General features: G+C 40.8%; 1 protein-coding gene across 1 annotated transcript in view; it reads left to right on the forward strand.

The window, feature by feature from the left end:
• The window catches only part of LOC115401062 (calsyntenin-2), a 333,679-nt gene that overhangs the window by 249,576 nt on the left and 67,741 nt on the right, over positions 1 to 16,362 (forward strand). The window contains exons 6-8 of the mRNA XM_030109215.1: positions 8,526 to 8,711; positions 11,441 to 11,698; positions 14,493 to 14,614. Of these exons, the coding sequence (XP_029965075.1) occupies positions 8,526 to 8,711; positions 11,441 to 11,698; positions 14,493 to 14,614 (566 nt within the window). The remainder of the gene's footprint in view (positions 1 to 8,525; positions 8,712 to 11,440; positions 11,699 to 14,492; positions 14,615 to 16,362) is intronic.

Genomic DNA, 16,362 nt, shown 5'->3' on the forward strand with positions numbered 1-16,362 from the left:
TTTTGCAGAAGACAAAAAAAAAAGAAGCATTTCTCAACAAGCAATGAGTTCCAGTATTCATGTTCAAGAAATGAACACGAAACGTGTCGCAAACACAAACAGAGTGATTGATTGATTAGAAGTTCAAATTATAGGAGAGGCCGTACTTTGATACCGTGAGGGAAAAAAAATCTGAATAACAGGATTAAACAGGATTTTTTTTTTTTTTTTTTTACAAGAAAACATTGCTTTAGCTCAAGAACTGCCGCAATCTTTTTTTTTTAAATAGTTTTTCTAATTAGCTCTTCAAATCTCAATAAATCTCTCATTACAACCAGAACTGTCTCCGAGAGTTACACAGGAATGAAAAGCATTAAAACAATTAAATCCATTTATCATCAGAACTTGTAATGTGAAGTGTCCTCTTTAAAGCATATGACTGAGGTTGATGAGAGTCGTGATCTTGAAGTTCCTCTCACTTAGATATTCCAAGATGCTCTGCAGCAATTACTTCTTTTCTAAACTAATCGTATCAATATGATTGATTTGATGTCATCACACACATAACACCACTGGCTAATGTGGTATTGTGAAAGAAGCGGCATTCTCATCATCTGACAAAAATCATTACAGAGTTGTCAGTTCAATTAAAATGTCTTTTTTGTCCTAATAGCCCATTTAAAGTCTGTCATTGAGGTCGTCTTAATAACACACAATACATGCCATTGTTGCTAAATGTTGTTTTTGTCATTTCAAGAATAATGTGATCATTTTAGTGAGAGCCACGGCTTATTTTCCTTTAAAAATGAACAGAAATGTCATTACTGATGGTTGATGCGCCGTCATTCCCATTCAGCAGTAATTCAATTATTATTTCTACGCCTACTTTGCAATGAGAAATCCTTCAATTTCATTGTTACTGACTGTATTTTTGGTTTCAGACATATTTCCCGGCTGAGATTATTTAGTAGAGTGGATTCGGTACTAGTCTTAATAAATGTAGGTGTGAAACGTCCAGGTGTCTTGTGGAAAAGGTCTCGTGTGTTTGGCAAAGGCCCACAGTCCTAGTACACATTGATATTAGCATCCAAAAAACACACTGAAATGCAATCAGGTCATAGTTTGTCCTTAGCCTACTTTAGCGGCTGACTGTGAGCAGTGATGCTGCCTGTAAGTAGGTTAGAATGGCCTTAATAATAATATCCATGAGGCATCAGTGAGAGTCAGGTCAGAGGTGGTGGAAACACAATATTGTTCATATTTGCATACAGGTAGACAGCAGTGTTGGTCAAGTTATTTGGAAAAAATAATTAGTTACTGGTTACTGATTACTTCTCCAAGAAAATGATCCAGTTGTTTTACTTATTGCTTCTTACTTTGCTTTACTTTTCAAAAACATGATGCACAACCTGAATACACTATAAAGCAATAAAGCTTCCAGCCTAATTCAGTTCAATCTGCATATTCCGTCATATAAATCTAAATGAAATGAAAATGCCCTAATTAAACTTTTTGTAAGTTTCAATCTTTTAACTGTATGCACACTGTATCCACAGTATTCTCCTAGAAAAAATTGTTCTTCTGTAACTTATATTTGTGCATGTTCCAGCATATAGAATACAATATTTTTGTGTTTATGTTCCTTCATTAAAACAAAATTGAATGCCAGAATAAAATAAATAATGTATGATCCTTCCAGCATCCACACAATAAAATACAGACATAAAATTAAAAGTTTCAGAGTTTAAAGTGGGAATGGGAAACGTGTCCTCAACGATACAGACGGTGATGATCTCCTTCAGTTCAGTCCTGCTGCTCCTCATCCTGTTCATCAGGAGGTTCGCTCACTGATGTTACTTTCAGGAAAGTAACAGTGATTAAATTACTGTTTGCAATTGTAATCCCTTACTTTACTCATTACTTGAAGAAAGTAATGGGATTACAGTACCGTGTAACTATCCATCAGTGGCTGGCAGAAGGACCAACGTCTCAGCAATAATGCAACTATCAAACTACAGTATTTAGGAGGCAATTGAGCATGATCATACATACAGATGAAAACCTACTTTTTCTAACGATCGTAGTCTTGTTGAGAATTGTGCTTCTCTGGATTGATGATCCAGCTTTATGATGTTTTGTTTATGTCTGTGTGGCTTCCTCTGCCTCTCGTCTTCCTGCTCTGGCATTCACAGCGAGAGGAACTCCTGGGTCTTGTGTGCGAGTTCTGTTCAGCGTACCTCAGGCAAGCACACCACTCAGTGGAGAGCAAGTAGTTCCCCATTAAACCTACACCGATTTAAACACGGCTGCAGCTTCAGTGCCGTCAGTCTCGCTGTCCCAGCAGCTGAATCTTATCGTGTTTGTGCTCTTTGCCTCAGCGCCTTCTGTTGGTTTTTCTATTTGTTTTTTTTTAGTCCTAGCTTATGTTGCACCTGTTTGCGATAACAGCACTGGCAGCAGTGTCCAACCGAGTCTCTTAAATAGGACTAAATTATTTAGCGGGGACACAAATGCAGCTCAGCAGTCTCTCTAGGAGATTACAAGAACCTACGGCTTCATACATGATGGTCAAGCTTAAAATAAACCCTTTCATGGTGGCTGATCTTCATGTGCAGACTGAGCAAAACACTGAAACAAAAGGCTGGCTGCAGGTTACTGTGCTCAACACAGAACTGTGGGAGAAAAAAATGTCTTCTTTTTTCATGTATCCTGAATCCCTCCTCATATATTTTCACCGTCTTTGTTGTTGTCTGTCACACACCGAGTGACTGTGTGGCACGACATTGCGAATTGTTTCAGGGAATCCAGATATGACTTCCAAAATGTCTACATAAACAATCTCTCTCACTGTCTGACACTTCTGCTCACCTTGTTTTACCACCACTGTCTGCATCCAGTCAGTTTCTCAAGCTTCTTTAACCACAGAGCCTCCCTGAGATAAAGAAAGGCCTGACTGGACTCCGATCAGCCAAAACAGTACAGTGAAGCCAAATGCTGGTGGATTCATCCATTAATGTACCAAAGCACTTCCAAGTTCAGTCTATTTGTATCTGTATGACCATGAATCGTCTCAATTAAATGTAAATTTTTCCCTCTAAAATCTTCCCAAAATAGCAGAAAGTAAAAGTACTTGAGCAGACTCCAAGTACTTCACCATTTTAAATTGAATTGTTTTTATTCCCCTGAAGCAAATATTAACCTTGTGCTGTATTTACTCACTGCTTTTATAGGAGGCTTTTAGTTCTGGGGAACAGAAACTGTCTGTAAGGTCCAAGAGGGAATAAAGCTGCACCTTTACATCGTAAATGGACAAAAGGCTGAAATGACAGACATAAGAACGCTTCAGGTTTAGTGCCCACGGAGAATTCCACAGTCACAGAAAACACCACAGTATTCAGCTTGTTGGTTGCCAGAGAGAATGACCTTGAAGAAAGGTGAATAAGCACTTTGTAGACATAGATGTTGTTGCCATTTGTTAATATTAAAGATAAATAGCTTAACAAAATGTTAATCAGCATTACGAGGGTGTTTGTCTGGTCTTATCTCAACATCGGATGTGGAAATATAACCCTTCTTGCTTGTTGGCTGAGTGTATCCTTGTCAGTTTTGTTCTCTTTTTTTCATTGGCTGAGTGATCAAGTGTCTTTAAGTGTGAATCAACATCTGCTACTCCCGCAATTAGTTTTCACAATATGATACTCCCACACATGTTGAGACTTCCACCACAGCGCACCAAGCAATCCTCAGTCAGTGTAACAGAATCCATTTCTTCAGACTAATCTAGAAGGATATACATTTGCAATCACTGACTGAAACTTCCCACTCACGATGAATGGTGCCAAACGCTGAGAGAGCCAGAGGAGGAGATAAATACACATGGGGGAGTTGAGGAAATTAATCTGAAATACAGGAGCGCTAACCTGCAGGGCCGGTAGCAGTCAGTGATGCTCTCACATGCCTTTTATACCTGAGGAAACTATTGACCCATGTGGCATTGGAATCTACAGGGCTTTGGTGCTCGTGCTTTTTCATTTGTGGTGCAAGGTGTTGTCAGCAAGTCATCAGTGTGAGCAGATAAAAACTTTCAGAGTGAAGAATCTGCTTTGGCTTCAACAAATTTCTGGTACTTTCCTGTTTGGTAAAATTACTTTCTGCATAATCCTCAATGCATGATGCTCAAAATGCTCAGTGTCATGACCCTGGGACAGGGTGCTGGACAGGTCACATCAGTGAGGAGTGGGAACACAGGATGAAGGTCCCAAACACAGGATCCAACTGCAGTTAACAGTGTTAATGTGCGATTGAAGTTCCACAATGAGAGAGTTGGCTACTTTTAAAATAGTGGTCCAACATGAAAATTGTGTAATTTTTTGCATTTCTTCCATTCCTGAAAAAAAAAAAAAAAAATCAAAAACCAAAGAAACATGGTTTTCAAAATGTTGCATGGTAAACATGAAGCATTCCTGAAACAAAAACAAAAAATGATGTGTTTTCACTTGAAATGTTGTGTAAACGGAGCCGAAAGCTAATAGCGGTGTTGAACCTGCAGTATATACTCAGGAATGATCATGTAAAAAAGAGCCACATGTTTTGTTTGCTTTTTTCAGAAACAAAAGCAGTCATTCTTTAAAAAACAGAATCTACACTTTAAATGCAGCAAGGGTAACTGTTGAATGTTTGCTACACATGTGAAACTTGTGTTTGCATTTCTTCAATAAATTCCAGACTCTTGCTTGCATCCATTCAATAAATCCACTCGGTGATCATATGTTACTATTGTAATGACTGGAACTACCTCCTGTATATAATGTGATCAGCTGTTGGTGAATTTTACCACCTTGAAGATTTGTTTCAGAGGACGTGAAGCATCCTGGAGCATATGTCTGCATTAACATATTTCTTCAAACACTTGGACATCGAAAATATTGGAAATACTTGTAATATACAATCACATAAAAACTGAGTACAAGTGTACTGAAAAGGTTATAAAATGGGTTCTTCCCATATTAAGTTGGCAGTATATTACATTAAATATTCCTCTTTTCCCTTACAGAGGATTGTTGTTCTGCTTGCATCGAGCGAGTATAATGGAACCCGATAAAGCAGAAAAGCACTTCGCAGTGTTGGAGTGTTTATTAGTTTTCCAGCGTTTGTTGTGTTCATCATCATATAAAATGGACCACATCTAAAATGTACCATCATAGAATTTCACAAAATGATTATGATGTCCAGTAATGTGAAGTCACTGGGTTTAATGAATGAATTCAGAGAAAAGCCCCTCCAGATGAACAGGTGAGAGCTATTTCTTTTAAAAGATTAAAATCAAAGAGATGAAACCTCCTGAATCTCTCCTCAGAGGTTTTATGTCTTTACTTTATCTCCAGTGTTGGTTTAATCCAACTTCAACCTTAATCACTCCCTACCAAAATCAATATAAATCCTTCTCACATATTTAGATTTGGGCTCCAGCCTCCACCCATTAATCCTCATTTATTAAGTTATTTCACTCCTCATCTTGCATCCTGATGCACGTCTTTACCGTTAACACAGCCAGTCGCTGACAGACCATTTTATTATGCTGCCTATGAAGGATGTTGTTTTCTGAGCACCTGCTACACCGAGAAAAACATTCCTACTTTAATACAGAATCAGTTTACCTGTTTCACTTTTGTATTGGGTAGATAGATGTGCGAGTTAATTTTCTTACCAGAGTTTAAATGTAAATGTGTGTTGTGCATACATCAGGGTTGTCTTTCAGACCCAAGGATGTATTTTTCATTGCCATGAATCAATGTGTCTTCATGACAAACCCTGAACCCAAAGTGCTCCCGGCGGCCCAGTCTGTGCATAAATGGATGAATATGACTGATTGTGTGAAGAATTCCGAGACTGCTGAAGCAGTAAAAACAGCAATCTCCTCTTTTCATTACTAAAGTCTTGTAATGGGTAAAAAAAAAAAAAAAAAAAAAAAAAAAAAAAAAACTGAACAAGAGCGGTGCAGTTTGAGTCAATCACAGGGCAAAGACAAAGAGACAGTCCCTCATGCACCGAACTGAGATAACAGGCATGTTCATGCACATTGGGAGGAAATAACTGAAAACCCCAAAATACACAAGGAGAACATGCAAACTTCATACAGAAAGGCATCAAGACCAGGATCGAACCAGGAATCACCACATTGCTCGGGCGCCATTGTTTTTAATGTCATCTACTTGTGAGGTGTGCATGTGCAGTAGCAGCGTTTCAGAAAAGTGTAAATGTAAATGCAACCTCTACATTATATAAAAAAAAATCTCCCGTTACTGTATGAACCATACGTCCATATCTGTGATGTGTGACACATGGCGGCGCATCAGCAGCTTGAAATCGGAGCCATCAACCGCGGAACAGAATTATGCCACATAACGACCGCGATCAACAAGTGTGAGGACAAAAAAAGCATAAATACAGTGTACACAGTGCGTTCACAAAGAAGTGTGTGAAAGAGAAATATGCAGAAAGGCATAAAATGTCACTCTTTTGTGTCTGTGGTGTTTTTTTTATTCTACATGCAGCCCATTGTTTGTGCCTATTTTCATCACAGCTACTGTCGATCCCTTAGTCACGGTGCGGCAGCGGCCCACAGCGACTGCAGTCTGGAGGAGGTAACATCGACTGCAAAACAGATGTGCGTGTGTGTGTGTGTGTGTGTGTGTGTGTGTCGGAGCTTGATGCGGTGAGAGTGCGATGGGAGTCAATGTGTTGGTGAACAACAAAGAGCTCTCTTCTTCTGGAGAGGGACTCCGAAGCGCCTACAGCAGCCTATATAGAATGGGATGGCTGTGAATTGTAAAACTAATTAAGGCTCCATTCACACAAAATTGTTTTCATGTCATATTGAAAAGCTTTCTTTGCATTTTAGGTGTCCGTTTTTCTTGACAGCAGAGCTCGGAGTTATTGGAAATACACTTTATGGAAAACGGCTCCTGAGGTGGAACTTTTCAAAATTCTCAAACCGCGTCTCGGTGGAAACGGGAAAATGCAAGTTTTCTGCTGTTTCCATGTAAACAAACTTCTTCCGAAGGAAAAATTTAGAAGTAATGCATTTTTACTTGAAATGTAGTGTAAATGGGGCCTGATTGCATGTCTGGATGATCCAGAGGTGTTGCTGAATGGCTGAGATTGGAAGGTGGTTGCAATCAGAGACATCTGACTGAACAAATGCTGAAAATCTGTGTCGACAGATTTCACAAATCTGCCGGATGCTCTGCTTCAAAGCTGAGAAGTGAGGGGGATGGGATCACGTTAACAAAACATATTTTTGCAGTTTATTCTCTCGCTTTCCCAGAGATGGATGCAAATTCACACCACAAAAGCTGGAAAATAACGATATTTAAAAAAAATAAATAAATAAAAAATGCAAAGTGAAACATCACCCGCATACAGACTAATAGCCAAGAAGAAATATAGCTCACAGCTGACAGGATGGGCATCGGCAGTGCGATAACTATTGCTGCTAACGCAGGTAACTGCACCAACAACAATGCAGCAGTTTCAATAGCTGAGCCACATTCTGCCGGGACGATGTCGAGGTGCGATGCCAGGAATACTGGCTACGGTTAGACGTTGGAATTGGTGTCTTGTTGTGACGCTGGTGGAAATGGACAAAATGAGGTGAAAAAGATGCAATAATAATAATAAAAAAAAACAAAACAAGGCTTGGCTTTTGAAAAGTTGATATATTAAGATGATAATCTACACAGAGCTGGTTCACTCAGAAGAATAGATCCTGGAGTTCATCTCTTCTACAGAGCAGGAATTCAACATGCTGTGTCTTGCTCTCATTTCATTCTCATGTTCAAACACGGTTTTCATTCAAAACTTTTTAGTTTTGAACTCAACTTGTGAGGCTCATTTTAAAGGATTTTTGTTTAAAAAGTCATTTCATCTTCCTGCTTCTAGGTTTTGTTGATGTGCTCGTTTGATGTTTTTTTTTATAAATAGGAAGAAAGGATGTTACATTATCGTACCTGCAGTTTTATTCTCTTTTACACTCAGTTGTTCACCACAAATAACCTTATGGTTTTATATTATCTGCATTTTGTTTTGTATAGCACTCACGCATTCACCCATTGGATTTTGATTAGATATCTGTTTTACACTCTGTTAATTAATTTTTCTTCATGCTTTTACTGTAAAAACTTTGCATATGTTACATACAGGAAACACAAAGAAATGTACGTATTCCCCAAAACCCTTCGGACTATTGTAAACACAAGACAAGTTCAAGACAAGTTCATAAGTTCAAGATTACACCAGGTCTTTTTAGAATATATGACAATACTATTTAAGTGATATATCCTGCCATTTTAATCATTAATACAAATAATAACCAAAACAAAGATTTATAATTTTGATATTAATACAAGGATAGAATGTGGTAATTTTCCAGATAAAGGGTTAAATAATTATTTAGAATCTACTGCAGCGAGTTAATCCTTTATAGGTATATATTTTTCAAAACCATAAATCTGCTACATCCTTGCTCTTCCTCTGTCTTTCCTCAGGTTGGAATAAGAGAGTGGACTATGAGCCTGGGACCGGCAGTAAGCAGCTCTTTCCCAAGATGCACCTGGAGACGTGCGGCGGCCCGCTGTCCTCCGTCAGGACCACAGTGGAGCTGCAAACCAGCCACATCGGGAAGGGCTGCGACCGGGAGACCTACTCTGAGAAATCCCTGCAGAAACTCTGCGGTGAGTTCAGAAAACTCAGGTTATCTTGACTCTCATCACTGTTTTGGATACATTGTGAATTATTCCAAGGCTGTAAGATGACAATACTGGGATATTAAGTCATTACACAAATGAAATACCCATTTTTGCCAGAAGTGGAAATGATTTTAGAGCTGCAGCTGCTGTCGTTTTACGTGCAGTATAGCCTCAGATTTATCGGAACATGCAGCGTCCTGTGGGGAGCAAATCATTTACATGTCAGCATACTGATGGTAAGTGGAGGGCAAACATCTTAACAATCATGAAAATAAAATGAAAGACGTCTATGTGCCTGATTAATTATATAAAATTAGCAAGACTGCATGCTCATGCAAGCAGAGAGGACTTTCAGTTTTAGTTTTTTCTGGGATCAAAAATCAAGAACAACACCTGGAGTGCGATCGCTTCAGAACATTTGTGTTAAGATGAAGGTTTGGTATAGAACAGGCCACATTATGGTTCACATGTGTTTTCCCTGTTGAGTCAGCAGTGAAATTAAAAGTGGAGAAAGTTACTGAACACGTCACTTCACAGAACACAAATCTGAATTCAGAAAAGTCACAAAAAAGAGGGAGTACAAAAATATACATGATCTGGAAGATAATCGGTCACAAAGTCAAATCTGTGGAGAAAAGAGGACATGAAGAAAAGACTCTTAACACCTATGACGGGTGCAACGTGAGGCCCAATGTCTAATTGGGTCTGCATTTTGGTAATATAACTTCTATCATGAAGTTTTGTTTTTTTTTTTTTTTTTCAAAAGGTGCCAACAACCAGTCTCTCTCGAACTACTTAATGCAATTTCAGCTGAACTTAAAAAGTGAATCACTCATTAAGCTGACTGACGCAAAGCCAACAGCTCAGCTAATACGTCACAGCAACACTTAAACAACACAACTATGTGCATGGTCACCATAATCACTCACTAACTTAAGTATCTTGTAAACTTACAGGATCAGAATGTCAAAAGGCTGAAAGTGAGTGTCAATTATTTTCTCCGGTGCTTTTAAATAATGCACAAGCCAGACCTGTAGTTGTTGTGATGATGCAGCGTATGTAGACCAGGCAGCAGACGGCTGATCAAAGACTTCTGAGGCAGCACGCTAAAAGTTACAGCAGTGAATTACAAGTAAGCTCTGAAAGAATCATCCGAGTCCACGCTCAGGGTCAGCCGGGGCCCGAGGTGTCTTTCATTGCCCTTTTTAAATCAACATCTTAAAGCTCCCTGTGTGTGCGGCGCTCTTATCTCCACTCGTGTCCCTGGTAAACCTCCCTGTGCTAAATGAAGGCGCCAGAGTGGCAAGTTAAAGCTGTGTCACTAATGATGTGGCGGAGCGGGGGCATTAGCCGTCCCAGATGCAGGCCGGCGTTCTCCCCGCTGACTGATGAGCAGCCGAGCCGCCGCGTCGGCGCCCAGAGCGCCGACAAAGCGGCCCGAGCCCTACCCCTCCCCTCCAACCCTCCCCACCCACACCGCTCTGCCGGCAGGGGGTCCGGAGTCATCATCTTTTGACTAACGGCCTTCACAAGCCGTATTCAAGCTCATCTGAATGCAACACATCACCTCCCTGCCTCCTTTGGCTCCCAGTCCATGCATGGTTTACCACTAAAGAGTCCTTTTCAGGCACCTCATAATCGTTATCTGATAGCAAATAGAATAAATTGTAATTGCTTTTTTAAAGCACGATCAATTTGAGATAATGTACAAAGACATCGGGCGAAAGGGAGCGGCTGCAGCTGGGTGCCAGAGAATTCGATGCTTATTTATTTACCGGGGGAATCTAATTACTGGAGTCGACGTGGACGCTGCCGTGTGAGCGCGTGGTGAAGGAAAACAGGAGAATGGCATCAATTAATGTGCTAATGTCGTGTTATTAGCTGAAATGAATGGACGCATGTTGCAATTGTTTGCCTGAACAAGGGAGACATGTTTTTTTTTTTTTGTTTTTTTTTTTTGCGGGGGGGGGGCTCAGCAGATTCTCGCTTTGGTTCAACATCCATAAGCTTCAACAAATGATTCACAAACGTGCTTTAAAGGCAGGAAATGCATTTCTTGCTGTCACGCTGAAAAGGTGGAGCGGTAAGGGCATGTCGAGAGCAAGGTGACCGATGTGACAAAGTCAGCATTTGTCAAGGTGACGGAACGAAAACAGAGATCGCTCCGGACCGGACGTTTGGAGGGGCGATGGCGTCCGAGGAATGATAGAGGTGCTCTGGAAGGGAAGAGGGGGAACTGGAAGGGGATGACTCAATGCAGCGCAGTCATGATTGGTGGATTTAGTCCGGATGTGAGGGGTGATCATACAACAAAGTGTCAGCTGTAAACAATTCGTGTGATTGGCTGATAAAAACCACACGCGCTCGTCCTTCTCGCCTAGTCCTTGCCGCGTGTCTCATTGTTAGCTTAGCCCTCGGTCAATACGTCCTCTTTGTCTCCATAGAGGCGCGTTTTAGCGTTCAGCTACGTGCTGAGTTTATGAAGGATGACTCACGTCTCTTTTCTTTTGAAAGTTAGTTTCATTTGTTATGAATCAATACCCACATCCTCTATCTATCTCGGCCCATTGATTACATATTAAGCCCCGCCATCTGCTTTACTCATAAGTAATCATAGCCAAGGTTGGGGCAATATACGCTGCCTATCTGCCGTGATTGTTATTGACACATTCTCGGTCGGACCGCTTATTTGTTTCCATGGCAATAACCCCCAGGTGCCTCATCGGGCAGCACTGACCTTCTTCCCGCCCCGAGCGCCGCCACCAACTGGACGTCCACGCTGGTGTCCGACAGCGGGAGGGACAGCGACTTGATCTTCCGGTTTGACGGTCATCAGGCGGCGAAAATCCCAGACTGGGTGGTGCCGCAAAATCTGACAGACCAGTTTACCATCGCCACGTGGATGAAGCACGGACCCAGCCCCGGGTTGAGGGCCGAGAAGGAGACGCTTCTTTGCAACTCCGACAAGACCGGTGAGTTTTTTCCATCTCAAAACCCACAAGAAAACAAGAATCAACAATGAGGCTGTTCTACTACATGTCTGTGTTCACTGTTTGATTTGAGTGTTTGCTAAAAATGTCCTTACACAGCAGCAAACAAACAGTTCATCCATTGCACTGACGATGGAAATTTCGTCAAGGAGTGTCAGACTCACAATATGTCAATAACCTAATTTAAATTCAAGAGGGCGGGAGCAGTAAAAGGACAGTCTAGAACGCTATAAACAGCTACAGCTCTAAATGCTTCCCTTGTGTTTTACTGCTAAGAGGCACAAGTGCAGGAAAGTATAATTTAATACGTCTTTATAAGTATTGAGATGTTGACACGTACAAAGAAGAATCGGCATGGTTGGAGTGCATTGGTTTGTGGTGCATCTATTGTTGAATTATGAACTCTAAGTATTGCAATAAATGAGTCAAATGTGTGTTTGGGATGTTTCGATATTTAGAAATATCTTCATTCTTGTCTGCAACAGTATTTCATTTCAAGTTAATGCTAGTAAAAGGCCAAAAGCTTCTTAAGGCAGAATTTATGAAGTCGTTTTTAATACTTCACCCTCACAGTGTGTGAATGTGATTTCAATAGTTATAAAGAAGTTTGGCTTTTCATGGCTGCTGTTCTTTAGCTAAACAGCCAACCTCAGTAAATAAATCAAAAAAATAGTTGCTCCTATAAGAAAATGTTGATTTTCTTTGTATTTTTAACAAAATGGAAGATCATCCCTGGGCCAGCTTACTGTAGATCGTCAGCTGGACCAGATGTTTGACACCACTGCTTTAGTTGGCCTTTAACATCCAAAAATCATTATGTAGGATAAAGTAGCCTGTTGTTGTTGACTTATCAACTTATCTAAAATATATATTTAAATATATATATATATATATATATATATATATATATATATATATATATATATATATATATATATATATATATATATATATATATAGAACCCATGGTCAGTACCCATGGTCAATGTCTACATGCTGTCAAAATAGAACAAACTGGAAAAGCTAAATGTACATTTTTCTGCACAGTTACATTCAAATATTCAGCACGAACAAGGACAGACATTTTTGAGTTACAGGGACTGACCTGATCTTAAAAGAGCTGAGCTTCATCCAACAAGGTGTATCTGATGTGATCAGAGCACCTCTAATCGTGCTGTGATCCCATCAGGGTGGTAAACAACACAAATCAGATGAGCGGACGCAATGATGCCAATCAAGTTTAGATTTGTGTACGCTGTATGTCAGTGGTCAACCGGCAGGGGAAGAGGAAGCTCAGGAAATGACAAATCTGGCTACAGCAACAGTTTGAGTGAGACAAAAAGGGTGACAGTACTAGAAAAATGTAGTTTCTATTACATTTCATGTTAAAGTACAAATGTATTGATCCTTTGAGAAAGAGAGGCAGACTCTCAGTATGTATAACCTGTTTTCCTGTGCAGGAGAGAGAGAAACAGCATTTGATATAATGGCTGCAATAGCAGAATGATAGTGTGTTTTGATATTTGAATGCTTAATTCCCCTTTAACACAGCTCTGCAAAATTGTGTAATCTTAGCTTTTTTCCTTATTTGCATAGTTTGTCCAACTGAGCATCATTATTTCAAACGGACCATAACTCCATAAGCTGTAGGTGGAAAAATACTGTCATCCACAAGTAAAAAGTGTCCAGAAAAGTCTCAAAATACTACTCTAATATTTGATATCGAATACACTCTAGGACTAAAGTGTTGTGCACCCTGTGCAACAATGTTGTGAAACATAGGAACAAAATATCCCTGGACTCTTACTGCAATCAATGCTCAACTTGGACAGAAACGAAAGAAAACAGTATCTAAGCTATTTTATGGTATGTTCAGACAGCTTTCACAGTCATTGTGTTTTTTTGGCCTCTTCAGTTAAAGCTCGTGTCCGGAGTTTCCGTTCGTTTCCAATGTATGTATCATTTTTTAACAGAGCTCAAATGTGTCAGTCTGGTTTGATACTACAATATAATATTAGCATAAAGCAATATAAAAATGTATTTATGAGCCCTGCCTTCGTCTCATAGACCCCCGTGTTGTCCGAAAAAGCGTCGGTCAGCTTCAGCAAATAGATTTCGAGCTTCCGCCTTGTCGTGCTGTCAGTCAACGTGTGGAGCAGCCAGAGAGCACGGCCGCTCGCCCAGGCAGAGGTGAGTTAGCTACGCAGCAGCCGCCCCGCTTACCGCGGATATATCCACTGTCTGCTGAACATCTACCATAAACAGCTAAACATGGAGGATGCTGCAGGACCCGGAGGCTCTCGTTTTCACCCGACAGATAATTCGCGTGCACAATTAAAGGGGCGTGGCTTGGTCGCTCATGAGAGCAGAGGGAGGGCGGAACCTCGAGACGTTGGATTAAAAAAAACCTCTCTCTTTCAAAACTCCGGACACGAGCTTTAATGTCTTTTGAAACATCTTGACACTTAATTGTAGTTTCTACAGGGAATACTGCATATTAAGAAAAGAAAAAAAAAGACTTTTGATTCTAATTTTAATGAAATATCACATGGAATGCTTTAATTTTTGAGACCAATCCACAGTAAACGCTTTCGGGTTCAGCATCATGCCAGATTGTATTTCTTAGAATGCCTGCCTGATTCTGAAATTACTCTCTTGACCCAGGTTTTTGTGGTTTGTGTCATCCAGACGTCATTCTGTCTTTCCCCTCCTGCAGTTGACAGGTTTTGGTGATTTGCTCCCTGATTCTTACTGCTCTCATGTCCTTCCTGTGCAGAGATGAACCGTCATCACTACTCGCTGTATGTCCATAATTGCCGCCTGGTCTTTCTGCTGCGGAGAGACTTCACCCAGGTGGACACCTTCAGGCCGGCCGAGTTCCACTGGAAACTGGAGCAGGTGAGGCACCGAGGTCGGGACAGATATGACCAAGAGGGACAAACCGGTCCACTGGGCTGACGGCTCGGCTCACCTTTGTGGACTTAATAATTGGGTTATGTGCGATATGAAGCCTGCGGCTCGGATTAAACCTGCATTAACCATCCACTGGGAAGGTTTTTTTGATTCTTTTTCTTGGCTTAATCCATGTTGGTTTGTATCTTGCACTATTAATAGAAGGCTCCTGGTCTGACTTTGGGTTTATTGACGGAGTAACATAAGGTTTATTAGCAAGACAGAGCCACAGCTCATAAAAACGCTTTCCACACAGCCGCTGTTCAGTGTGTCAACAACAGTGACTTGTACATATTTCTAATTAGTGCCTGGCAACAGTAGAAATCCTTCTCTAATTAAAAAAAACAACAACAGATCTTTAATTAACCCCAATTAATTAAAATGAACTTGCATAGCACTTGATAACCATGTAATATTTTCATTTATTTAGAGGCTCTTGAATGAGTAATTGCCATTGCTGTGAAGATTTAGCATTTTAATGTTTTGATGGTTCACAAGTTGTGGTCCAGGAACCTTTCTGGGAGGTGGGAGAGATCGCAGGGGGTCGGGGGCTTTGCCTTCTCTGGGTTTTTGATTAGATTTGTCAGAGTAAACAGTATGAAGACACTCTGTAGAATTTAAGAGAGACTTGAAATGTGTCAATTGCTTTTATGTGGGACGTTGGGAAGAACTGAATGATTATAGTTAAAAAAAGGTAGAATTTTTTAGAACCTAAACCTTAAAAAAAAAAAAAAAAAAAAAAAAGTATCCATTCCATCTGTGATCAGAACATGATCAGGCTTCATTTCCATGCACACATGCATTTCTCACCACTGTACCCTTCGAAAAACAGGGACAGAAATAATTGCTGCTGCGGGGCGGCGTGCACGCATGTTTACGAGTCGCGTGTCGAGAGCAGCAGCTGTCCGCTGATCAAGGATGCCGTTCGGCAGGCAGACAGGTCACCTCGACACGCAGGACCCCGCGCTCGCCCCGGCAAGGATGTTTGATCCGAGGGAAGAGACGCACAGCTGAGCCTGGACGTCCAGATGCAGCGCCCCGGGCTAATTTGATCTGACAGATCGCTGGTCTTGATTGTGGGGAGAGCATGAAAGGGGTCGTCCGTCAGCCTTCTGACAGACCGAGCCGCGTGCGCCAGGCATCGGCTGCAGGAATTCAGACACAAGAGTTCCCGCCGACTATCAGTCACTCGGTCTGTTTTTTTTTCCATCCAGCACTTTCTGTGTGTTACTTTTTTAAACATCATCAGCCCTGTGAAGATGAATGTGCGTCTCTCTCAAACCCCGCTGCCTCCTGTCACCATCAGGATCCTTGGCTCATCACTCAGCGCTTTTCTCTTTTATTTACTGAAGGATAAATGTGTTACAAAGATTCTTCTCTTCTGCTTTCTGGGCCACAGCTGCTTCTAAAGACATTGAGGTCATGTGTGTTGTGCTTTTGCAGATGACTTAATGGTTTTAATAACTCAGGGAATAACGCAATAAACTAAAGAGAGTACTCTAATGAGGCGACTGCTTTTACGACAGTATCGTAGCATGACTACAGTATTTACAGACCTGTTTGTAAGCTGCTGCATAAACAGAGATCATCATCAATCTTCCCAGATTGATTTAATTTCAATTCAATAGAAGATTAAAAACAATTTAGGACCTATTTACATGCAGAACAATATAGGCTGGGAGTTACATTTCAGT

The sequence above is a fragment of the Salarias fasciatus genome, chromosome 14, assembly GCF_902148845.1.
Source record: "Salarias fasciatus chromosome 14, fSalaFa1.1, whole genome shotgun sequence".
Taxonomy (NCBI): Eukaryota; Metazoa; Chordata; class Actinopteri; order Blenniiformes; family Blenniidae; genus Salarias; species Salarias fasciatus.